The sequence below is a fragment of the Carettochelys insculpta genome, chromosome 11 (genome assembly GCF_033958435.1).
Source record: "Carettochelys insculpta isolate YL-2023 chromosome 11, ASM3395843v1, whole genome shotgun sequence".
Taxonomy (NCBI): Eukaryota; Metazoa; Chordata; order Testudines; family Carettochelyidae; genus Carettochelys; species Carettochelys insculpta.
Window position 1 is genome coordinate 16368353 of NC_134147.1, and position 24315 is coordinate 16392667.

Sequence of the window (24315 nt, forward strand, 5' to 3'; positions counted from 1 at the left end):
GTGACAGGAGATGGAAAACCAATCAACAGGCGAGTCGGGTTGAGTGACGGGTGCTTCAAACTAATCGACAGAAACAGGGTTTGAATGACAGCGGCAGATATCCAATCTACGAAGCCAACTGGAGAGTGACAGCGATCCGAAGCCAATCAAGCATCAGAGATCGGAGAAGGTGCAAAGACTGGCAGCAGGGGGCGGGAGTAGGAGGATCCCTTCAGGCCGCGGCTTTGTGGTGAGTAGGGATGCGGGGACCGGGGGCAAAACCCCCTGCGCCGGGATTAGCTACGCTCGCCTGCCCCGCATCGGAGCCCCGCTCACTTCCGCACGCGCCACAACAACCGGCTCTGGCCCCTCACACGGGGACCCCCGGCCCGCTCTCCTCGCGCGGGATCCCAGCGCCGGCCCCCCGCTCCGCTCCCGCGGCAAAACCACAGCCGGCCCCTCACACCGGGACCCCCGCCCCGCCCCCTCTCGGGGGATCGCAACCTGCCCTGCCCCGCCCCCCCCACCTGAGGCCAGCCCCCTTTGGCCCCAGCCCCCCAAACCAGGATTTCCCTTTTGCCCGGCTCCTCCCACCCCTCAGGACCCCCCCGTCATCCCCTGCCTGAGCTCGCTCCTGCAGCAGCCTTGGCCTGATCGTCCTCCCCTGGGACTCCCGCCTGCCTCTCGCCAATCTGGGTTGTAATGTGCATCCAACCACCTCCTCCCTACCCCGGTGTCTGTCCCATCCCCGGAGCCGGGACCCCTGCGTCAGCCCTCTTCTCCCCCAGGTTCACCCCCGCCGGTTCCTGTGCTATGTCAGGCTCCCGTAGGGCCATGCTAACACACACCTCCCATGGTAGTAGGGATGCCTGCCCTAGGGAATACAGGGGAATAATGGGGGCACTAGCTTCCAGCCATAGCCTGGATAGGGCAGGTGGACCACCTGCGCAGGGGATGATGGGAGCAGGGGCCTCTGGCTACTGTGCCCATGGAAAGAAGATATTCTGGATAGGGCTCTGTCTGCGGGAGGAGGGGAGAGAGGCTCAACGTGAGGTGTAATGGTTCACAAGTGAACCGGCTGAAGGGGAAAGGGATGGGGGCCAGGGGCAGATAATGAAAGATGCACGGCAAGGGGGAACCTTGCAGAGTCCAAGAGGGAAGGGAGCTCAAGCTGAAGCAATAAGGAGAGACAGGAGATGGATGGGGACCCATTATGGGGCAGTCTGGAAGGGAGATGCTGTTTCTCCATGATAATGCTGATTACTTCCTCCCACCCAGGAGGCTCAGGGCTATGCCCACAGCTGCTCCATCCTCCTGACCACCCGCCATCAGCATGGAGTTTCCTGACCACAGTAAGAACTTGCTGCAGAGCCTGCGAGAGCAGCGACATCAAGGCTTCCTCTGTGACTGCACCATCATGGTGGGCAGCACCCAGTTCCTAGCACACCGGGCTGTGCTGGCCTCCTGCAGCACTTTCTTTCACATGTTCTACAAGGAACGTCTGGACAAGCGGGACCTAGTTTGCATCAATAATGAGATTGTCACAGCACCAGCCTTTGGGTTGCTACTGGAGTTCATGTACCAAGGCACATTAACCTTCAACAACACTCCAGTGGAAGATGTGCTGGCGGCTGCCAGCTACCTGCACATGAATGACATTGTCAAAGTCTGCAAGAAGAAGTTACAGGCACGGGCACTGGCAGAGGCTGACAGCACTAAAAAGGAGGAGGACTCCCCAGCCAGCTCTGAGTTCCTGCCCAGCACATCCAAGTGCCAGCTGCAGAGCCCTGAGGTTTTGCTACCACCTCTTCACCGGTGTGAGGCAGGAAAGAACAAGAAGGAGGAGTGGAAGAATAACCCTTTAGAGAAAGCAGCCCCCCAGCAGCCTACAGCACCGGCTGCAGACATGGCAGATACTACCCAACCAGGAATGGAGGGTGACTCGCCCCAAGGCCCTGTCTTGGGCAGACCTCTCCCCACAGCTTCTGCAGATGTCTCCCTGTCCAGCCCCAGCAGCTCCACTGAAACCATCCCCCACAGCTACTTCCCACCAGGCAATGTGGCAGAGGCTCCATCCAGCCTGGAAGCCATCCCTGAGAGCTTAGCCATGGAGTCACGGGTGGGCAGCTTAGATGGCTTCTACCCCAAGGAGCTGGAGAGGGGCCCCATCAAAGTGAAGGTGGAAGCCATCGTGATCTCTGATGAGGAGCCAGACACAGTGGAGCAGCTGGAGAGGCGGAGCATAGAGATGAGGATGGAGAGCATCTTCCAGAGGCCCACAGCAGACATGGGGCCAGCTGGGGGCTGCAACCGCCACCCTGATGGCTTTGAGGAGCCAAGTGGCATGGAGGAGGTGTCCTCAGAGGGTGGCTTCCTTCCACAGGAGCATCTCTCCTACCACATGATTCCAGTGCCAGGTGGACAGGGCTACTCCAACATGGTGACACCACCACTACATGAGCAAATGTACCTGCCAGAGTACGAGGCACACCCCAACTTTGGGATCTTCACTGAGGATGTTCCTACCTGCAAGACATGTGGCAAGACTTTCTCCTGCTCATACACGCTGCGGCGCCATGCCACCGTGCACACACGCGAGCGCCCCTACGAGTGCCGCTACTGTATGCGCAGCTATACCCAGTCTGGGGACCTGTACAGACACATCCGCAAGGCCCACAATGAAGACCTGGCGGCCAAGCGCTGCAAACAGGATGTGGAGAACCCCTCGTAGTGAGCCCACATCTGCCCCACCTGGGGATTTCGGACAGGCTGGACAGTTCTCAGCGCTACAGGGGAAGCCTGGGGATTCTCTCCTGTAAAGATGGGAGGGGGGGTGTGGTGAGGCCCCCTATGATGCTGGCAGGGAACTTTGAACTTTAACCAGGAGTCACAGCAACCGTAGGGATAGGGCAAAGGGCCCTCACTCCAAACCAGGAGTTGCTCTGCTTCATAACCTTGATCAGTTGTCTTCCTACCCAAGCCACAGGTGTAACCTCCCTTCCTGCCTGAGGGAGCTGCTGTCATTTCTTATACAGGGTTGTCCTGTGCAGGGCACACTACACTGGCCTTTCCAGGTTGGACTGCGGCCAGCTTTGTAAATAGTTTGGAAACAGCTGTGTTGATCAGAATAATGTAAACTCTAACCAGAGAGCACTTCCACATCGATTTATGCTCAGAGTAGGCTGCAGCAGCTGGAAGCTCAGGCCCAGGATAGCATCTGTTGGGGTTATTGTTGCCCCAGACAGGAGCTCTGTACAGAGGGGGATTTAGATCTTCAGCGAGTTTGAACAGACATACAACCTTCACTTTCCCTTCCACCCACTCCTAGCATTGCCCCTTCTCCTGGTTTTTGTTAACCCTGGTCATGCTACTTCTGGCCAGACACTCCCTACTTGAAGGTTGCTCTCATTCAGTTTAGAGACTCCTTGCTTTTAGGGATTTACTTTTAAGCAAATTATGGCTCTCTCATCATCAGGAAATAAAGTCAGTTGTAAAAAATAGCTTCCCTCCAAGAAGGATTGTCCTTCCAGCCCTCCAGAAATGAGCTCCCAGGGAATGGTGGGGAGCAGCCCAACATCCAAGAGGATAAACTCCCAGCAGCTGTGGGGCTTAAGAACCCATCAACCCTTCTGCAAAGTACACTGGAAGGGACAAAAAGGTCCTAGTGGGTTATTTGCAGGGGATGGTTTATATCAATCTTGAGTGTTACTGCTGACTGTGGAGTATGGTTACAAGAGCAAAAAAAGGCAAACTTTATGGTCAAGTTGCCCCTGCCTATCACTACAGTTGCCCCTGTTTCTCCCCCAACACTGCCGCAGCAGTGAATACAACAGGGCTCCTGCTCACTCCAGAGAAGCGAGAGTCTCCAGCTGCAGTTCTGCTAAACTGTCCTCATATCCACCCCTCTCCTCCTACAGCAGTTCTGCTAAACTGTCCTCATATCCACCCCTCTCCTCCTACTCCCAAACCCAACAACCCAGAGCAGCCACCTTTTATCTGACTGATTGTGTGATCGTCTAAATATAAGGCGGAGTGAAAGTGCCAGAGGACTCCTTTCTGTACAAAGCTGGGAGCTGTGGACCGCCCAGGACACAAGTTCAGTAGTAAAACTAGCATCACATTGTTCCACTGTCTGTGCTGTGGTCTCTTCGCTCCAGCACATTTTGGTGGATTGGGGGGTGGGGGAATCAGCTCTGCTATAACATGGCACAGGTCAGGAAGGAAGTCCTGTGTTTGTCTGTGGGACAGGCTGCAGCAGTACAACCTGCACACCAGCTCACTCCTGTAGTGGAGGAGGAGAGAGTTCAATCTTTGTAGGAATGGTGGGAGCTACACAGACACTTTCCCAGCAGCAGTCCCCATGGCAGGGTGGTGGGATGGGCAGTCAGCAACTGGCAGGCTGGAACAGGGTGAGGAAAGGACCTCTCTCTCCCCACCACCCATGAGGGCTGGTTGAAGCACTATCCTAAACTGTGCTCACTGCTGCTAAGACTAGCATGAGAAGAATGTTGTGGGGTTGCATGTGTATGGTCAGCTGGAGTTTGTGGGGAGATAAACTTAGGTGTCTGGACAGCTCCTGAGAGAAGACCCTTCCCCACCTCCACAAGCCTGCATCTGAAGGGATTTCAAGTGCTGGGCTCCAGAAGCGGCCCAGGAATACTACCCTTGTACCATGGAAAAGGGACCTCTAGGGTGCTTCATGCCTGGGGGGCACAAGTGCCCCCCACAAAAATTCAGTTGTAGAAAAGAAAAGGGAAAGAAATTTTTTCCTTCTCCTAATTCTATGAGAGGAGGAACATAAACATCACACACCATTCCAACTCTCTCTTCACGTCTCCCTGGTACAGGAGGCCGTGGGATCAACAGACCAAGCCTCTAGTTCAGGGTACAGGTCTGCAAGCCTCATGTCCACAGAGCAGGAACTCTATTCTGTAGCTGCTCTAGCCTCCTCAGGCATGTTCTGAGAACAGATGTTTTCCCTCCTTGTAATAACAATCTTCACAGCAGCAATGGAAGGAGAGGCCTTGGTATGTACAAGTGGCACAGGGAGCAGGAAAGATGCAAACTGCTCTTTCAGCCCCCTCCTGCTGTGCTAAAAGCTTTGGGTACTTAGGTAACACAGTCTTTTCTAATCCAGCTTTCTTTTGTTAGCTTCTGAATCAGTGACAAGCCCCAGCAGAAGAAAGCAGCCGATCATCTGTATGAAATTAAGAGAGGCTTTGAGCATGCCCTCTGGGAGCTTTTACTTACTCAGCAGCACTGGAAAGGAAAGCACACAGCACCAGCTAAACAACCCTTAAATGGGCCTGCTAGCCAGTCATGGGTCCAAAACAGTGTTTCTAAAGCACAGAACCTGCTATCCAGTGCCCTGGGTTATTTGCATCTTGCTAGCAGATTTAAGAGTCCATGTGCTCTAAATACAGCTCCAACTGGTGCACTCCTCTACTGACTGATAGCACATGCTGCTTGCAGCTGGCAGGGGCCTCTTTGCTCTCCCAGTGCAGTAATTACACTAAACATTTGCAGTGGCTTGGCCCTACTGGATTGGCTTGCCAGTCTCATTTCACACAGATAACCCTGTTAAACATGTTACTGCAAATGCCTAACTGGTGGCTACAGGCTGTGCTTCTGAACTTAAAGGGAACACACATGCAATCAAAAGGACAAAGGACAGACAGTGCTTATTTCATGTGCAGAGTTCCCTTCCCCCTGCATACCTCAGCACCTCCCTTACAGGAAGGCCACCCCCACGCCACTGCTAAGGTAGCCCTTGAAGAGGCAACTCATCCCTGCTCCCAGAAGATGACAATCTCTGGTGGTTGGCAAGAGGGCCCAGTAAAGTTGCTGGAAGGTAGCTTTCCAAATAAGATGCAGTAAACTTCCACATCAGTGCCACCCAAGGTCCTGGGGAACAGATTGGGCTTCATCAGCTCCAGGTGCTACATCAGGAACTCAGAGCCAGCATTTTCCATCACCACCCAGCAGTGGGGTGAATCACACTTGCACCAGTGCAAGAGGCAGACAGGTGTGACTAGCCCCCCCACACCCCAAGGGCTATCCCATGCACACTACACAACACAGAACAAGGGCACCTGTTCTGCAGTCAGAGCTTTCCCTTTGGGTCAGGCACCCACAGGGGGATGTGAAGAAATGGGTAGTTTCCTTGGTATCTCAGCACACCAGGATAAATGCCACACTGTCCAAGCAGGAGGGTCCTTCCTACCCAGACTGGACAGGCTGGGATTACCCCATTTACCAAGCAACAACATTAGAACAGCAACAACGGCTCCTCTCAGAGGAGCAGGAGTCCAAGGCAACCAGCAGCCTCAGCCAAACATCTCCTGGGAGGCGTAGGTCATGTAGAGGAACCCATCCTCATCTCGGTTCAGCGTGTACACTTCAGCCATGGTGAGCGACATGCTGACCAGGCTCCGGCTACCATCCACCAGCAAGTAGAAAGACTGGGTGGAGCTGAGGGACATCCTGTTCCTGGGGAAGCAAAAAGGCAGGAGAGCTGAATCCCACCTGCGGGAAAGAAGGGAAAGCACTGACCAGTCTTCCCTGAGAGCACCCACTGCCTGCTCAGCCCAGGGGGCTGCAGTACCTGGCCATTGCCTGGACTTTCTCTGCACTTCATCCACACAGCAGCAGCCCAAGGGACCCTTACCCAGGGCACCCTGGAACTAAGAAAGAGCTGTTCAGAGAGCTACAATCCCAAAGCCGTAGGATACCCACTCTAGCACTAGCCTGCCTGGGACTGTCACAAGCCAGGGCCCAGCTCCCTCCTTTGCTATCTCAGGTTAGCGAGGGGAGCAGAAAGCAGCAGGGTCTGGGGCAGCCCCCCACCGCCCATCACACACCTCTTCTCCTACCTGATAATGGTCACGAATTGCCCCATGGTCAGCTCCTGGGGAACCAGGAACTTGGTCCTATCCAAAGCAGGCAGCATCTTCTCCTTGGGGTACCGCTCCAGGATCACCTGGGAAACAGACATGTGGGGAAAGGGTGGAAGGGACGGAAGCAGCACCCCTCCCCCACCCCCGCCACCCCGCAGAGGGACATAGGGCCCATTTCCCAGGCAGTAGCTGGGATCCTCGGCCCGGGGTTAACGCTGAGGGCGCCCCTCCCCCTGGCCCACGCCCGGGCCGCTCGGCCCACTCACCGGGAGTTTGTTCGGGAACTTGGAGCGCACCGCGGCCACTTCGCTTTTCCTGACAGCTGGAAGGAGAAGCGGATCGGGGAGGGTCACAGCCGGAGGGGCCGAGGCTGAGCTAGGCCTTTCCCCAGCAGAGTCCCCCAGAGCCGGGCGGAGAAGGGGCGAGACCCCGCGCCACCAGCGGGGAGGCAGCCAGCCCGGAGCCGGCTCTCCCCACACCCCCCAGCGGCAAGGGAAGCGCCAGCCCCGTCGTTCAGTTCAGCCCTGCGCGCCCCGGCTTGCACCCGCCTAGGGAAGAACACGGGGCACCCCGAGGTCCCGCAGCGCCTCCTTTTCAGGGGACGCCCTGTCTTGCCCGCCCCTCTAGCCCTCTCCGCGGGGACCCGCCCAGGGCTGCCCCTCACCAAAGCATTTCCGCTGCTTAAAGGGGGCGCGGGGCTCCTGGCGGCCAAGAACCGGCCGCATCTTGCAGGGCAGTAAGCGAGGCTGGGCTGGCGCCGGGCCCTTTAAATAACGCCGCGTGCGCCTCGGCCCCGCCCGCCCGCCGGGGAAACCCTGGAGCCGGGGGTCGCTCGCGGAGCGCTGATCTGGTTTTGCTCCGGGGAGCGCGGGGTCTGTCAGCCGCTGTTGGAGGGAGCCCCAGTCCCCAGTGCGCTTCCAGTGGCCAGAGGGGAAATCGGCCCCGTGGCCATCGCATCTCGTCGCCTGGCTCCTGAGCCGCGAGCCGGAGCCCACGTGGCTGGACCTGGGGTGGAAGGCGGGGAGCGAGAACGGACGAGCAAGTCCGGGCACAGTCACCCCCAGGGCCAGCCCCCGCCGAGCGGGGCCGAGGGTGATGGGCGTGTGGCTGGCGCGGGGCGGGGCTGGGGTTGGAGGAGAATCCCGGGAGAAGGATTTCGCTCCGGCCATGGGGGCTGTGCACGCGGGGAGGCAGTGGGGTTATTTTCCCCTCCCCCCCCGGTGTGTCTAAGGGAATTAGCCCCGGAGCGCCTCTGAGGGGCCCCCGGGGACTTTCCCCCGGTGCCGGGGGGGGGGGCGGGCGAGGGGATCTGCCGCCTACCCCCTGCTGCGCCCAACTTTGCTCTCGTCTAGGAAATGTTTTGCCCGGCTGGGGCCCAATCAGGAGCCCGGAGCCTTTGGCCCCGCCCCCACGTGACTTTCAAAACCAGCCCCTTTGTTTGAGCTGCGGTGAGTGCCCGCTGCCTGGCGAGAGAGCCCGGCCCGGCAGTGGTTGCTGGGGGTGCCCTCCCGCCCCTCCGCCTGCGGCGTGCCAGCACCCCTGCAGCGGGGGAGAGTTACTCGTCCTCCCTGCCCTGCTCCCGTTCATGCAATTACCCCCTCCCGGCATGCACCGTGCCCCGGTCGTGCTGGCGGTGCGCACCTCCCTCACCGGCTGCATGCACCTCCTCCGCCCAGTCGCTCCGGCCCCGGCTGCGTGCCCTGACCCAGATCTCTAGGGCTCCGCCCGCGGGGGTAGGTGCCTCCCCAGTAGCTTAGGCCCTTTTCCGGCCGATCCCCGGCGGTCCTCATGGCCCGCAGAGCAGTGCCGCCCTCCCTCTGGTCCGGGAGTGACCGGGTGCGGATCGGGGAGCGGCTCCAGGCCAGCCTGGCCGGCATCCTGGAGCTGGAGCTGCTGAGAGAGACGCAGAAGGGAACCGTGCAGAGCGCCCTGGGCATCGGGGAGCCGGCGGGGCCTGGCCCGGGGGGTCAGCCACAGGTGAGAGCGGGAGGAGTGGCTGGGGTTCGGCTGCTGTGCTGGTGGCCTACGGGAGATTACCTGATCTGGCCTGAAACTCGGTGACTTTGCAGGAAGGGCTGGTTATGAGTGCGGGGGACGGGGGAGTACGGGAGAACTGGGGAGCTGAGGTATAGGGGCCAAGGAAGGGCAGCAGAAGGGTGGGGGACCATGAGCTAGGGGTGTTGGATGGGTCAGAGAGAGGACAGGGGTGTGGAAAGCTGGGGAGGTGGGGATGGCTCTGGGTTAGGAGTGGGTTGTGGGGGAGGAGTATGGGAGCTGGCATTCGGGGGGAGCTACAGTTGGTGTAACTGTGGTGGGATTGGGGGTGTGATGGTGCAGTACTGCAGCCTGAACGAAGGGCCGGGGGAATGCAGCAGTGGTTGACATGACAGCAGGGAGGCTGGTTGGGGGTCAGGGTACAAGTGGGAGAGCTGGAGGGTTTCAGGACTCTGGCTGGACAGTGTTCCCCCAGCGCTGGGGCAGTGTGTGCTCTGGTTGGAGAAAAATTCTTTTGGCGGCAAACAAGCCTGGAAAGCTGCTCAGAGGCATTGTCGGTGGGGCAGTGACCCAAGCAGTGCCTTTGGGAGTGGCCAGTGGGGCGAGGAAAGACACAAGACACTCCAGCGTGGAGAATCCCTGCTCCTTTAGGGTCTGTGGGTGAGGGCGCTCGGGGCGGCTGAGTCTGCCTCTCTTGTTGCCTCTTCTCCTGTCTGCCAGACCTGGGCACATTCCCATTATCCACATGCATGTTCAGCCCTTTTGTGAATCCTGCTAGGCTCCTGTGGCAGTGAGTTCCACAGGCCAAGTCGGTGCTTGTTTCCTTGCTTTGGTTTTAAATGGATTGCCTCTAATTTCATTCAGTGTCCTCTTGTTTCTTCATCATTTGGGGAAGTGAATGATGCCCCCACTCTGCCTTCTCTTTGCTGGTTACTATTTTGTGTAACTCTCTGAGGTCCCTTATCTGAACTAACCAGCCCCAGCCTCTGCCAACTTTCCTTAGACTGAAATCTCCGCCTGTCTTCTTCTTCTGGTTGGTGTTCACCCCTCTCCCAATTCAACTTCCTCCTTTTTGTGCTTAAAGTTTGCAAAGTGGCTCCCTGGTATGCGGAGGAGTTGGTAGATTACTGACGGACACCGGATAGCCTGTGTTGGGAGTTCTTTCTTAACTTCCTTTCAGCCACTGCTTGAATGCAGCAATGTCTGGTGTCAGCTAAGGCAGCTTATCCAAAAGCACATTGCAATGCTGCTCAACAGTCCAGGAGAGGAAGGAAAGGACTGGAGAATCCATTATCCTTCTCAGACTGTGTCCTCATATGATGTGTGCAGTGTTGTAAGCATGTGGGTCCCAGAAGGACAAGGTGGGGAAGGTAATATCTGTATTGAACCCGCCTCTTTTGAGAGAGAGAGAGAGAGAGGGAGAGAGGGTTGGCACTTATGTGGTGCTTTTCTCCAGGTCTGGGACATGTACTCAGAATGTCACTGCTAAGTAGAAGATGGAACAAATTGTTTAGCATAAGTTGTTAGATATTTCAAGGCACCATTCAAGATGGAGTGCCTTGTTAATGACTTATGCTAAGCAATTTGTCCTGCCTTGTTTTTAAAGGGTGACACTCAGAGGCCATGCCTTCATTGATGGCTACAGAATTACAGAGTTCCCATGTGTAATTGCATCGCTTGTTTATGTCTGTTCCTCGTGCCCAGCAGATCCAGCCTGATCTCTGCAGGAACGCTTGTATTGATTATACTGTCAGTGTGGGGCAGCTCCTGAAAGCCCATAACAGTAGATGTGAGCAATACGGTGTCCATGCTGACGTGTCAGGTACCTACATGGACTCCCCCTTGCTGCTCGTGGAGGCGGTGTTATTAAACAGGTGTTGCAGGGTAGCTACATTTGCAGGAGGGACATTTAAGCAAACTCACTTCCATGGTCAGGTTAACATAAGCTGCCTTGCCTGGATCTGACTCTACTGCAGAACAGAGCTGGGTATATTTCCCAGACGGGAGGGAGGGAGAGCTCACTGTGGCTTGAAAGCTTTTCTCTCTCTCCCAGGAGAAGTTGGTTCAATAGAAGATATTCTCTCCTGACCTCGCCTCTCACCATGTAGGCGGCAGCGATCTGTCCCTCCCTGATCTGCCCTGCACTATAGCACCTAACGAAGGGGCAGTGTGCCCGGGCCGCACTGTTTGCGTTTCTCAGCCTGCTTTGTTGGAGTAGATGGGCCTCCTCTGTACTGTCATCGCCCCAGACTGGGGAGTTGGAGCCTTGTGGGGCTCTGGGGCAGCTCTTGGCATCTCCCCTGACTACTTGTCGTGGGCCTGGGAGCTGAGGCAGGGAGTGGGATTCGAGCCTAAGTTGCTGCCCCAGCCTGGGCAAGCTGGTCTCTGTGGCTCTGGCTTGCAGGGAGATGGGCGTTGGCTGCTCAGCCAAGCGCATATGAAAAGAAACAAACCACCTGTTGTTTACGGTGCTCACTTCCTGCCTGGCTGTCCTCCCAGCCCAGCTCCGTGCTGTGGGCAATGCCAGCTTCTCCATCCCCTTCCTGGTGCCATTCAAGAGCTAAGAGCAGAACTGGAGTCAGCTCCGAATCCAAAATGGGGAAACGTTGGCTAGCCAGCTCCAGCGGAAACAGCCTGGGACAGGCAGCAGGCTGCTCCCTCAACCCGGCACTGCACACCTGCCCCAGTGAGACACGCAGCTGTGCTGGGCTGGAGGGAAGAGGGTGTCACCAGCTGGGAGCCTGAAACCTGCCCTCCCAGGGGACAGCCGTGAGGCCAGCCCTGGCTTAATGCTTTGAATAACCCAATGGCATGGGTGAAGGCATTGAGTCGGGGCAGGGGGCAGAAACGTCAGCGGGGCCTGGCTGTTTTCCCAGGCGAAGGGTTCACATGGGTGCCCCAGCCAGCCCCTGGATGTGCACCCCCAACCCTGAAATCTTGTGCATGCCCCCTCACCGTTGCCTGCGTGGCACGTGGCTCTCGGCTCGAGTAGGTAAGATGGCCGGGGAGAGCCAGGCTCACACAAAGGCAACAGCTGCCGGCTTGGGAGGGATGGAGCTGAGCTCCAAGACAGAGAGGGGCCTCTGGGCTCATGTTTCATGCCTGCCGCCAGCTTGGCTCTGGGCCCTCCCCTACTTCTTGCGCTACCATAGCCTGGCTGAGGGTGGGCCTGGGGGGAGCTCCCTCTGGCCAGGCCAGCAGAGCCAGCCTGGGGCCATGGGTTGGAGGGAGCAGCACCTGTTTTCCGCTGTGATTTTCTCCCCCTCCCATATTGCTTGGCTGTTTTTTACCCTCTTGAACCCCAGAGTCCAATAAAACCCGAGCAGCGCCCCCCCCCCCCACACTTAGTGGGGAAGCCACAGGCCCAGCTCCGCCTCAGCTAGGCTGCAGATATCTGGGGAGCGGGGAGGTGACTGAGAATGGCTGGGCCAGCCCCTCCCCCACCTGTGGGGGAAGGGGGCTGCAGAGGAGGTGGCGGTGGTAAAGTGCAGGGAGTGGAATTATCAGTACTTCTGATCAGCCTGGGGTCAAGGTGCATCATCCCTTGGCCTCCTGAACTCCTGGCTGCTGCTGCCTCCAGGTTCCTGGGGCGGGGAGAGAGGCCCCTGCCTGCCAAGCCCTGTCCGGCTGGGAGAGAGCAGTGATGGGGGGAGGGGGATCGGGCTGAAAAGCTGTGCTGGAGACTGCAATGGCCAACCAGTGCCCCACAGCCCTTGCCCCGGGGGAGGCTGGGAGCAGCTGGGCCTCTGCTGGAGGGGCCTCCAGGCCAGTTCCCAACTGGGGATGGGGGAGCGCACCTGGCCGGGTGGAGGACGCCAAGCCTAGAGGCCTGCATGCACAGCTGTGCAGGGCTTCCGGGATCCCTTCTCTGTGCTTCTGCTTGGGCTGTGCCCTGCAAGGCAGGTACTCTCTGCCTCTCCCTGTAAGCGGGGTGAGGCTGCCTGACACCCCCGGGGGCTAACGGGCAGGGTGCTCTGAGCCTGGGAAGTGCCAACGGGAACCTGGCAGAGCATGGCACTGCTCGCTTGGCTGTGGGAATCTTCCTTCTCTCCCCGCCACCAGGCAGGACGGGGCTAAAACACGATGGGGCTAAACCAGCACCTCGCGTCTGTGGATGCAGGAGCCTGGGTCTGTCACTTCAGCCTGCTCCTGGAAAATGCCTCCCACCATCACGCCGCACTCAGCTGGGCTCGTATCAGTGGGAGGCTGCACCTGCACTGCCATCGGTTGGGGGAAGGGTCTCTCTGAGGTGGGGGCCCTGATCTTGCAGGGTCTATTCAGTGCCCGCCAGCCTGTGGCAGAGAGGTGGGTATCTGCAGAGCCCAGTGCCATGGAAAAGTCCTGGTCATAATTGAGCTGGGCTCTGCTCAGCTCTGTGTAGCGATGCAGGGCCGGGGCCAGGGCTGGCTCAGGACACCAGTGCCCTGGGTGGCTGGTGGGTTTGGTGGCTGCAGGCATCTTTCTGACTAACCCTGTTCATGCTCCTGCCACAGCAGGGCCAGAGCAGCCTGGGTGCTAAAGCCCCGCTGCCCCCAGCTAAGCTGGACCGAAGCAAGTCTGAGGATCTGCTGGGCACCCCCGAGAAGCCATGTGTCTCCTACTGCTCCTCTGAGAGCATCGATGTGGGGCACCCGTCTGAGAACAGGGACAGCAGAACAGCAGGGATGAGCCTGGAACTGAAAGCCACTGGCTCCAGCGAGCAGCTGCTGCTCCCCAAGAGGCCCAGGGCTCCAGCAGATCCGAGCTTTGCTGCACCAGAGACCTCAGAGGCCGACTCCAGGCCTAGCTCAGGTATGTCCAGCTGGGATGTGAGCTCTGGCAACCAGCACTGACAAGGCGGAAAGGTGGAGCGTGATGGAAGCAGAGGCTCCGAGCCAGGCCCTGTATCCTGTTGGGCTCATCCTCCGCAACCCAGAGTCCCTGGGATGTGTTAGTGGAGGACTTGGGCGGGTGGAGCTGGGAGATGTTCAGGGACTGCAGGCAGATGGGGCAACTGAGCTCCCACCTTGACCCTCTCCTCTCACCCCAGGCTTCTACGAGACCAGCGAGGTGGGCTCCCTCTCCGACTCGTCCACATCCATGCACAGCGAGTGCCCTGCGGGCTCGCACTGCAGCGCTGGGTCCCTTTCCCACCTCCCAGGCCTTCGGGACAGTGGCTGTGTCCGGCCGCACTCCACTGATGAGGCCACCGTCCGGCTTCTCGACCTCCGTCTGCAACGGGTAACAGCCCCCAATGTTCCCAGAAGCCCTAATGCCGCTGCCAGGAGACCAGTCTCAACAGGTAATCAGGAAACAGCCAGCTCGGGATGCAAACCCCATTGCCAGCCAGTGGGATCCTGGGAGTAGCAAGCCATGCCCCTAAACCTGGCTGGGGGAACTCATTCTAACTTCCCCATTGGCACCCTGACAGGTACCAGAGAAGCCCCCAAACAATGCTAGGGTCAGGGCAGGACTGTCCCCTACCACCTGTTCCCAGATTTCTGCATCCCAGGCAGAGGTGGGGCCTGCCTGCTCCCCTCTGCCTCATGGGTATTGCACAGCACTGTACTGAGTTATCGCAGATCTCAAAGCCAGGAAAGTTCATTGTGATGGGCCAGGCTGAACAACACTGCCCTTGGGACTCCTGCATGTAGCCAGGGCTGCCGGGCTTGTGTGATTTTTGGGTGGTGGTGTCCAGAGTGAATCAGAGTCTGGCCCCCACTTACCTCTCGCCCACACCTGCCTTGTAACCTGATGGATAGTTTTAAAATAACGTGAAAATGGACTGGAAGCAGTAAGCATGTAACCATTTCCCTACATTGCATAATATCACTATTGTAAGAAGAAACAATTAACTCAGAGTATTGACTTTATTAACACTCTCTTGCATTCGGAAACAACCAGCACTCTTGGATCCATAACCCTCGAAATCAAATACGTTTTAAAATGAAAACAATATGCGGCCCTTGCTTTTGTGATGTTCAGGAGGCAGCAAACAGTGTTTCCGCTGGAATTTAAGAGTCCCAGGGAACGTTTTTCTGTGGGTCTTAGGGGTTTGTTTTTGTAAAACTAATGTTTGAGATGACGTGGAGCTGTCCCCGTTACGAGCTTGCCCATGCTGGGGATTCACGCTGAGCTATGCGGTGTCAGCACAAGTCGTGCTTAACGGAGCATGGATTGTCTGCACGAGGGGCTCATGAAACGCGCACATCTAGGTGTGTGATTTACTGTCCTTTGTAGTGGTACCTAGACCACTGATAGTGAGAGAGACTGAAGCTGCTCTGCAGCCTGAGCTGAGAGCCAGCTGGCTTTTAGCTCAAATGGTAGCACCTCCTGCACTGAGTTCCAGCGGTCCCAGGTGAGTGTCTGCCTGGGAGCAGTTATACTTGCACAGCTACAGCTATGTTGGTGTAAAATATCCCAGAGCAGACAGCCTAGCACCCACAGCTCTGCACCCCTCAGGACCCTTTGCAGAGAACAAAGGAAAAAAGTGCCAACTCCTAAGCAAACAGCGGGGCCAGACAAGAGGGGTTCAAGGGGGAGGAAGGAGCTCGGGGCTTGGGCAGAGGGTGGGGTGGGGACGGAGAGAGCTTATTTTGCTGGGGAAACTGGTCGAAGCTGCAGCTCCGCCGGCATAGCTGTGCCAGCTGACCCCTCCTCCTGGGGACAAGGCCATGGTCTCGGAGGCAGGTTTTCAGTCCTCAGCTTGTTCTTCTAGCTCTCCTCTGAACCTGCGCTGCTGCCCTGGGATTGCTGCAGTGCCCTTGGGCAGCCAGCCCCTAGGTCATCGCTTTGCCAAGCCGGGTCCAGCTGAGATACTGGGTTGGGTTTGGTGTAGCCAAGTCCCATGTCATGCAGGGAATACTGGCTCTGCCCGGCCAGAGCCTGTTTCTGATCCAGGGCACCTGCTCTCTCCGCAGGGGACCTGGAGTTCCTGCTGAGCCTGGGTGAGCTCTCGCCAACCCTCCCTCAGAGCTTGCAGCTCCTGCGGTACAAATGCGACCTGGTATCCCGCAGCACCAGTGAGATCTACCACTACCCCAGCCCGCTGCATGCTGTGGCCTTGCAGAGCCCACTCTTCACCAGTGGCCTGTCCCGGGGCCCATCCCAGGAGGACCTCAGCAAGCAGGCAGCTGTCTGCACGGTGCAGGAGGGCTCGCCCCGGCAAGAGCCGGCCCCCTCGGAGGAGCAGCGCCAAGCCCAGCTGGACCGGTACATTGCCAAGCTGGTGCTGAGGTACAGGTGTCGCTTGTCAGCTGCGCGCACGGAGCCTGGCTACCTAGCCGGGCATCAGAAGAGCCAGTCCATGTCATCCGTCTGCGGCTCCCCACTGGGGGCCGGGCCGCTCCCTGGCTGGAAAATCCGCAGGCGCATTTCCACCTGCTCCCACCTCCGTTCCCCAGAGGGGCCTGACAGCTCCCAGGCCCTGGATGGCTCTGGGGGCCGGGCCTCCACCGCCTCCTCTGTAGGGTCCAGCGAGCGTTCAGTGGGGTCCCTCCTGGAGCAGCTCTCGCCGTGCCAGGAGCAGGCAGAGGGAGCCGGCTGGGCTGAGGCCTCCTCCTGTCACCACCACATGATCAGGGTCAAGGCCTCCTCCAGGAAGGGCCTTGGGTATGAGCAGGAGCGGCTGTACCAGGGCAAACATGCCGCGCGGGAGCTGGTGAAGGCCCGCGAGGGTGCGGAGCGCAGCTGGCTGAGCCCCCGGGAGCTGCTTCGCCGGATCAGCCTCCGGCGCAGGCCAGCTCTCCGGGCAGAGGGCAGCAGCCGCTGCAGCTCCGAGGTGAATGTCCGCATGCCGGGACCCGTGTATCGCTGCAGCTCCCAGTGCTGCCTGGAGCCCCCGGGCAGGCACAAGTGGGCATCCGTCCTGGAGATCTCCAGCCAGGCCCGGAGGAGGCCGAAAGCTGAGCCCTTCCCCGCACCAAGCCGCCAGCTCGCCTTCTCCACAGACTCCTGCTTCCCTGACGGCGGCCAGCACCAGCTGCAGCCCCAGCCGGCTGAGGGCAGTGCCTCCAGCCTCAGCGAGGTGGATGCTGTCAGCCTGAACGGGGACTGGCGACTGCGGCAGCTGGGCCCTCCCAGAGGCCGCCTGTTCCACACCTCTGCCACGCTGGATTCCAGCGACCCCGCCCCAGCCAGCTTCAAACTGCACAGGGCCTGCTCCTTCAAGGAGCTGAAGAGGATAATGAGGATGAAGAGGCCTCTAGCCCCAAAGGCCAGTGGAGCCTCCGAATGAGTGCCGCAGGCTGCTGCCCAGAGCTGGGGGCAGAACGGCCAGGGAGCGCTGCCTTTACAAGGGGGGGTGACCCTTCTTCCCGGGCCTGTGAACTCTGCCGGTCTCCTTCCCTTACCGAGCCCTGGCTGGGGCTCCACAGGGAGAAAAGGGACCAGAAGTGATGGGCTGAAGCTTCAGCCACCTCCCTTGCCCCCCTGTTGGGGGTGGGGGGGGATAGAGACTCGGGCCCTGGCCCAGCACTGGCAGAACTGCAGGGACAAGGCTGGTGCAGGGGAGCCCTCTCCCCAGGGTGGGGTGCACAGGCCCCAGCAACTGTCTCTCTGAGAGGCAGGGAGCCCCCCCCTCAGTGTCTAAGGGGGGAGGGGGCAGGAGCCACACTGGGTTCTTGGGCCTATGCTCACTGGGTCCCAGGAGCCCCTCCCGCTGTAGCCTAGCAGGGCCTGGCTGCCTGCTGGGGGCAGGGCTGTGTCTCTGGCTGCCCAGGGAGCCTCCCTGCTGTGTCCAGTATATGAGGGAAAAATAAAAAATGAACAGCCAGGTTTGTGGGGGCTGCGGGGAGGGGAGGGGAGGGGCCTTGCTACAGCTCCTGCGCGGGCACCCAGTAGTAAGGGGGGCAGGAAGGCAGCGGGCGATGTCCAGCCATGCACAAGCTGCTTTCTTAGCACAGGCTGCGAGCGCGGGTGCTTGTGTGCCCCGGCTGGGAGGGCCAAGCCCTGTTTTGTTAGCTGGCAAGAAGTGGGTGTACCCACCCCCTCAGCTGCTGGCAGAATCCCTCCCTTAACTGCCTAGCTTGCATGGGCCAGGGGCTTTGCTGCTGTTGGGAAAATTCACTCTAAATCATGGGTTCCCCAACTTCTTGGCATCATGCCCCCCGTTGATTTTTTTTTTTTGAGAAACCCTCACCCCCCCCCCTTTTTAAAAAAAAAAAGTGTGGATCAGCCACCTGTGAGCCCTCTGCCACAGCCCCTCCCCCACCCAAAGCCAGGCACTGCCAGCCCCTCATCTAACTCCATCCTTCTCCCTCCCCACCCACACTCACTCACCTTTGCAGGAGGCAGCCAACTCCACATGGGCCTTTGCTGGCTGCCTGTTTTTTATAGGGGCTGTGCTGGGTGGCCCATGTGAAAGGGCAGGGGCTGAGAGCCAGAAGCAAGGGCCAGATTGTTGGGTGTGAAGAATGACTGGGGGTGGGGCTGGGTTGCCTCCCGCCCGCCCTGGAATTTCTTCACACCCCCCCACCCCCAGTTTGGGAAACCCTGTTCTAAATGCTGCATTTAGGTTCCTCAGTCTGAGCAGCACCTGTGTAGTGGCTGCGAACTGGGCCCCCTGCCTACTTCATGCTCACCCCAGGCTAGTAAGTCCCTCAGCGCCCAGCACTTGTCCTTGGAGTTGGGAGACGACCCCCCACCCCCTGGAAGGTGCTGCTGTCAGTGAAATTCAGTAACGTCAGCATGTGCTCCTGGGGGGAATCACCAGGTGTGTGCAGAGGAACCACCTGCCCTGCTTGCTTGCACCCGGGGGCCTGGCCTTCCTGGCCCTTCCTTCTTCTCTCCTGTGGGAGCCCTGTAAGCCTGTGCATTAAGTACCTGGGCCCGTCCTGCTGGAGGTGGGCTTGGCTGGTGGCTGGGGAGGCAAGGGATTCAGCAAGAGGGATAACAAAGGACTGGCCCCATTGCTGCATAAGCCAGAGTCCCAGCCTGGTTAAGGCCATAGCAGGCAACTGGATCATGAGGCAGGAGCAGAGCCGTTAAGTGCAATACCTCTTAGGTTTGCCTAAAGCATCTTCCAGACAGGCAGCTTGGGAGTTTGGAAGCCTCAGCAGCAGGGGCGAAACTCCCCAGCTCCTTGGGAGCGTGTTCCAATGGTTGATCATCTCCCAGGGAAAAATGTGGTCCGTAATCAAGTCACCTCTGTGCACCTTCAGTTTCTCTGGATTCAGCCCTTCTCCAGCCCTCTCTTTGGGTCTGTGGCTGTGCTTACAATGTGCATCTCAATATTAGATGCAGCACTTGGCAATCAGGCTCCCCAAGGCCCCAGCTGGGCAGCGTGTAGGGCATATAAAGGACTTTCTGCTTGATGATGGAGTGAACAGCTGGGCTCTGCTACAGCGGCATTACCTTTGCCCATTTCATAAGGCTGCAGGGCACTGGCGAGAGGCACCCACTTCTCCAGTCATTCATGTCTCCTGCAGGAGCCTTGCGCTGCTCCACGCAGCACCGCACAGAGAAGGGAAAGAACTTGGCCCTGGCACCTGCTTCACAAGGGCACAGCAGGCAAGCACAGGAGCGGTACTTATCTGCAAGGGAGCTCAGGGCTCCCCAGGCAGAGTGGGCTGGAGCACAGTCTGGGCTACACAGACTGGTTGAGTTAAAGCACAGCAAGATCCTGGGGTGGAGAGCTCTTGCTGGCTGCTCGTCTGCTTCAGATGCAGAGATGGGTTTCCACGCAGGCCGCTGCAGCTGTTTAAGTGCATCAGTTTTGCTTCGCTGCCATCACCCTCTCCCCGGGCAGGCCCCAGGGGACTGCCTCAGGTGTGTCCTACAAGCCTGGCAGCTCAATGGGCCCAGCTCGTCTGAGCCTGTGCCCCTGTGGTGTGAGTTTATAATGGAACTTCTGCCCAAGCTCCAACCACAGCATCTTCCTTAAGTCCCCAGCTCCCCTCAGGGAACCCCACAGCCTTTTCTGTCCCCTCGGGCCCTGGCGTCAGATGTTTCCTAGTCATGAGCCAGTCCCAGCCTCACACCATGTGCTCTTATCTCCCCGGGGCAGATGCCAAGGCAAGAGGGGTGGTGAGTTGGATCAGCTTGTCACCTGAGACAGCTGCACTTCTTTTCTCCCCGCCCCCTGCCCCACAAGGCTGACTCCGGCAGACCAGAAGTGGAGAGGGGGCTTTGTTCAGCCTGCTGCACCAGGCAAGGTTGGGGGGCGAGGGGGTCATGCTCTCAGGAAGCAGCTCCTGTGCTGGCTGGCCTCACCTTCGTACCCTTCAGACTGGTGGGTCCTGGAGCAGCACCAGCCCTGGTGGTTTGCACGTTGTTTGCACATTGGAGGGAGGAGGAGGAGAAAAGGGGAAGGAAGGGGAGCTGAGAAGAGTCAACAGCACCATTTCCCAGCTGTCACAGCCTGGGGGCAGCTGTTTGCTTAAGCAGCAGGGAGGAGGCAGGGCATGTGGATGGCAGGAATGAAGGATGTTTGCTCGGATGGGAAGGCTGGGGGAGGAGCCAGGCTTGCTGCAGGACCGGAGATTATCCCCAGGGCTGGGCTGGCTGACCCCAGCTGGAGATTCTCAGCCCCTAAGCACATCCCTAGTCGTCTGCCAGGGCTGGGGGAGAGGCGGGGAGCTGCACACCTCCGAGCCGAAAGGGGTGCTGGGATACATAGCAGGGTCAGCTGGTGAGCCCTGAGGAAGGAGACCTGAGGCGCCTCCCCCCTCAGCAAGTCTCCCACTCCGCTGCTTGGAGCGAGCCAGAGAGCTTGGACTGCAGGCCCAGCTCTGGCACCAGCAGCCAACATGTCAGAACCTGAACTGCAGGTGCCCTCGCTCAAAACTATCCGCCCCCCCCATCACCGGGGCCTCACAGGTACACGGGGAAGTGTACAAAGCACCTCTGCAGTGTGGGCGTGTGTCCTGCCTGCGGGATAAACCACCTCCTTGCACAGACCCAGTCTAACCCCAGCCCCTCTGCAGCATGCCAGCAAGGCCTGGCGTAACCTACGCAGTCACTGCCCAAGCCCTGTGCAGCTGGCAGCAGACAGGACGAAGATAGGTGGAAATTTCTTGTAAGAGCTGGGGTGGAGAGGACCCCGAGCGAGGTCATGCAGCCCAAACCAACAGCAGCAGAGCTGGGGCTCACTCCCCTAAAGCAGCTCCCTGAGTGCTCCCCTGCACAGAAGGGAAGGACACAGACACATACCTAAGGCGCAGGGAGACAGATCCCTTTATGAAGAGGGCCAGGGTGGGTGTGGGGAGAACAGAACTCTGGCCCACTCTCCTCTGGCACCACAACCAGGGGGTGGCTGAGCCTGTGCGGTTGTGACTCTGGGCGTACCCAGGCCCTTGGGGGCAACAGAGAAGAGACTGAGGCACAGATGAGTGACAGGAGCCCTCCAAGCAGGTCCTAGCCACCTGCCCAGGCTTTCCTCCTCATCAGTCCACGTCCCGAGAGACCTCATGGGTCCAGTGCCATCAGTGGAAGTCAGACATGTCCCTGTGACCCTGGTGATATGTCGGCGAAGGTGTGCCTGTGGCCTGGCAGTCTGTCTAGGAACAGGAGGTGCAGCCACATGGTCTGGGTGGTGTCAGGTGGGGGAGCCAGGATTTCATTAGCTAAACATCCCCATGTAGAGCTGCTTCTCCTTCTGGTGATAGGTGCTGAGCTGGGACTCCGTCAGCTGCAGGTACCGCTTGACATTGGTGTCTCCATGGAGCAGGGGAGAGAGACAAGACAGGCCGAGGCGTGAGCTGAATGCCCACACTCAGTCCCCCGCTTATGTCCTGTTCCCACAGGCCAAGGCATAAACCCAGCCTCCTCTTGTGCCCCAGTCGAGCTCCCAGCACTCCCATGCCAGCACCCTCTGCCAGCACAAAGCCATGCGCCTGCCAATGCCCCGAAGCTGAATAGCTGCCCCCTGCCTGCCCACCCATAGAGACAGCACCAATACCTTCTCCCCATCCCCAGACGTTTACCAGCTAACAGCACAATTGTCTCTGGACAGCTGCCCCCCAAGAAGCATCCCACTGCGACTCTCAAGTGCAGCTGCAACTGGGCATTGTCCTGCCACCTCCCACTGCCCTTCAGCTTGGGGTCACCCTCTGGAGATGGGGTGTGGCAGGACAGCTCCCCTGCTGTGTGGAGACACGGCCCTGGCTCTTCCCTAGCAAGAGGACCCTCCCACTTCCCCCTACTCTGTGAGCAACCCGCCGCTCACCTCGGGGCTGGCTGTATGTGGCCGCTGTGAGATAGTGCCGGGCCCGGTCATAGTCCCGCAGGTGATAGGCAGCCACGCCGGCGCGGTAGAGGGCCTTGGGGTTCTCAGGCTGTCTCTCCAGTACCTTGAGGGTGTACTCCTTCACCCGCTCGTAGTTCACTGGCTCCATGCGGAGCAAGCTAGCTGGAGAAAGGGAGGAACAGCAGCAGTCAGAGGGTGCCGGGGGGCAAGAAGGGCACTCCTGTGCCTTCACGGTGCGTCGCTACCACAGACCGGCATGCACAGATGGAAGTGGGGGTAGTAGGACTGGAACTCACGGGTGAAGGGAGATGGGGGTGTGATCGAGGGGGCTGAATAGATCCTGGGGCGGGTGGCAATGCCAACCAGAGGCTGTGGGAGCCCACAAGCCGGGTAACAGCAACGGGATCACCAAGGAACCCGGGCGCAAGGGGCACAGCTGGGTCATGGAGCAGCAGAGGGTACTGTGATGCCCCAGGGGACCCAGTGGTGATGCCACTAGAAGGCAGTGCCCCCCTCACCAGCCAGGTTGTTGTAGCAGTCGGTCTGGGTGCTGTGCAGTGCCTTTTCCTGCTCAGGCGTCACTGGCAGCTGCTCACGCCCGAAGGCCTGCAGAGGAGATGGTACGCTGGGGTCCAGCCCTCGCAGCTGCAGCAGTGCCCGGTGGTAGCGGCTCACAGCATCCCGGAAGCGCCCCTCCTTGTAGCACCGGTTTCCCTCCTCTTTGAACTGCTGGGCCTGCTGGAGCCGCTGGTCCATGGCCTCCGTGGAAGAGCCCTGCACAGAGAGAGGCAGCTGCAAACAGACCCTCCCCAGGGGACAATGAGTCCTCCCAACCCCCCTGCACCCAGTTCTGGGGCAGGAGCAGCCAGCACAGCGCAAAAACACCCCGAGAGGTGCTGGGGCCGCGGTTCCCGGGCGCCAGGGTCCAACAGCCAGCGCCGGCCGTGGAATGATCACAGGTAACAAGCAGGCTCAGCGCTACAGCGAGGGGCCTCTCCCCCCCCCGGGCTCAGCGCTGCAGCGAGGGGTCCCCTCCCCCCAGGACTGAGCGGTGTAAGCAGGGCCCCGATCCCCGATCCCCGCCCCCGCGCGGGGCTGGCTGCCGGCTCCGGGCGCGGGAGGCCTGTCTCGGGCCGGGGCTGTGTTGCGGCCGGTACCTGCGCAGCCATCGCGGCCGATCCGCGGCCCAGCGCCAGGCGGCTGCCACCCTCGCCGGGGCTCCAGCTCCACGTGACCGGGCGGGGGCTGCGGGCGGCCCGGCTCCGCCGCTCGGGGGCGCCGGGATCGCGGGGGCCTTTGCCTGCAGGCAGCCGCCCCCCTCCCCCCAGCGCAGGGGAGCCGCGGAGCGACTGCGTCCCCCGCCCCAGGGGCCCCGGGCTCTCAGGCCGGCTCGTGGGAGGCGCTGGGGCCCCTCACCAAGAGCCGGGCGGGGGCTGCGGGCTGGCGGGGCGCCGCCGCTTGCAGGGCTCCTCCCTCTCCACCAGGACAGAGGCACCGCCGCGCGGCGGCTTCCCTGCCGGCTGGCTGGGGGCGGGAGACGTTCGGGGCTCGCTCCCCGCTCCGTCCAGCCCCCCCGCGTCTGAGCACCGCCCGCCGAACTCCATAGCGGAGTCTCTCGGGGCTTCAGGGAGTCCCCGGCAGTCTCCGTTTTGGGCGCAAAACTTCCCGGAGCTTGTACTGTGTGGCGGGGGGAGCAGCCGCCTTCTCCTCCATGGCAAGCGCCTCCGGGGGCTGCGGAGAGCTAAGGCCGGGGCCATCCTTAGGCACACACAGACTCCACAGCTGTGTAGGGCACCAGGTGCCTCATGTCTTGGGGCCCGAGGCAGCTGAATGCTGGGGATGCCCAGGGTCACTGCTGCAGGAGGGGAGAGTAGGATGCTGCACCCACTCCACCTCGCTGGGGTCAGGAGCAGGGCCATGTCCCCAGGAGGCGGAGCCCCTCACAGGGTTGGGGAAGGGGTGGAACTGGGATTGACAACCTGACCAGGACCAATGTTCTCTCGACTGTTGTCTATCCAGGTGCAGGTTTTTGTTACCTGCACCGAGGCATGTGCAGATGGGCACCACTCATAGAAACCCAGGCTGCTGCCTGTGGGAGCTCTGCTAATCAGTTGTGTGTGTTTCAATCTCTCTTGGACATCTGTCCCACTGCTCATCTTACAAGGAACATTGGCCAGGGTCCTGGGGCAGGGCTGGTGGTAGAACCTGGAGGGTTCCAGATGGACCCCAAGCCCAAGGCTGTTGGCAGCTCCCCAGGGGGAGCAGCTGGGACTCAAGATG

General features: G+C 59.7%; 4 protein-coding genes across 6 annotated transcripts; 2 read left to right on the forward strand and 2 right to left on the reverse strand.

Moving 5' to 3' along the window:
- Window positions 1-209: 209 nt before the first annotated feature.
- ZBTB3 (zinc finger and BTB domain containing 3) lies at window positions 210-3479 on the forward strand. The gene is made up of 2 exons (XM_075005314.1): window positions 210-229; window positions 1258-3479. The coding sequence occupies exon 2, from the start codon at window positions 1313-1315 to the stop codon at window positions 2708-2710; it is 1398 nt and encodes a 465-aa protein (XP_074861415.1). The 5' UTR covers window positions 210-229; window positions 1258-1312; the 3' UTR covers window positions 2711-3479.
- A 1160-nt stretch (window positions 3480-4639) lies between these two features.
- LOC142018975 (microtubule-associated protein 1 light chain 3 gamma-like) lies at window positions 4640-7958 on the reverse strand. Its single transcript, XM_075005268.1, has 4 exons — window positions 7540-7958; window positions 7142-7197; window positions 6852-6958; window positions 4640-6468 (listed from the first exon to the last, which is right to left on the reverse strand). Exons 1-4 carry the CDS (start codon window positions 7598-7600, stop codon window positions 6306-6308), a joined length of 387 nt encoding a protein of 128 aa, XP_074861369.1. The 5' UTR covers window positions 7601-7958; the 3' UTR covers window positions 4640-6305.
- Window positions 7959-8297: 339 nt separating this feature from the next.
- Window positions 8298-17963, forward strand: LOC142019047 (uncharacterized). Of its 2 annotated transcripts, none has more exons than XM_075005397.1 (4): window positions 8298-8852; window positions 13367-13661; window positions 13900-14151; window positions 15770-17963. In XM_075005397.1, exons 1-4 carry the CDS (start codon window positions 8664-8666, stop codon window positions 17083-17085), a joined length of 2052 nt encoding a protein of 683 aa, XP_074861498.1. In that variant the 5' UTR covers window positions 8298-8663; the 3' UTR covers window positions 17086-17963. The 2 variants fall into 2 exon arrangements, with proteins under 2 accessions (XP_074861498.1, XP_074861497.1); XM_075005396.1 differs by having other exon boundaries at window positions 8299-8852; window positions 13364-13661.
- Window positions 17964-21006: 3043 nt separating this feature from the next.
- Window positions 21007-23563, reverse strand: TTC9C (tetratricopeptide repeat domain 9C). 2 transcript variants are annotated; one of them, XM_075005082.1, is made up of 4 exons: window positions 23193-23563; window positions 22554-22809; window positions 22015-22197; window positions 21007-21503 (listed from the first exon to the last, which is right to left on the reverse strand). In XM_075005082.1, exons 1-4 carry the CDS (start codon window positions 23202-23204, stop codon window positions 21409-21411), a joined length of 546 nt encoding a protein of 181 aa, XP_074861183.1. In that variant the 5' UTR covers window positions 23205-23563; the 3' UTR covers window positions 21007-21408. The 2 variants fall into 2 exon arrangements, with proteins under 2 accessions (XP_074861183.1, XP_074861184.1); XM_075005083.1 differs by having other exon boundaries at window positions 23452-23536.
- Window positions 23564-24315: the final 752 nt, after the last annotated feature.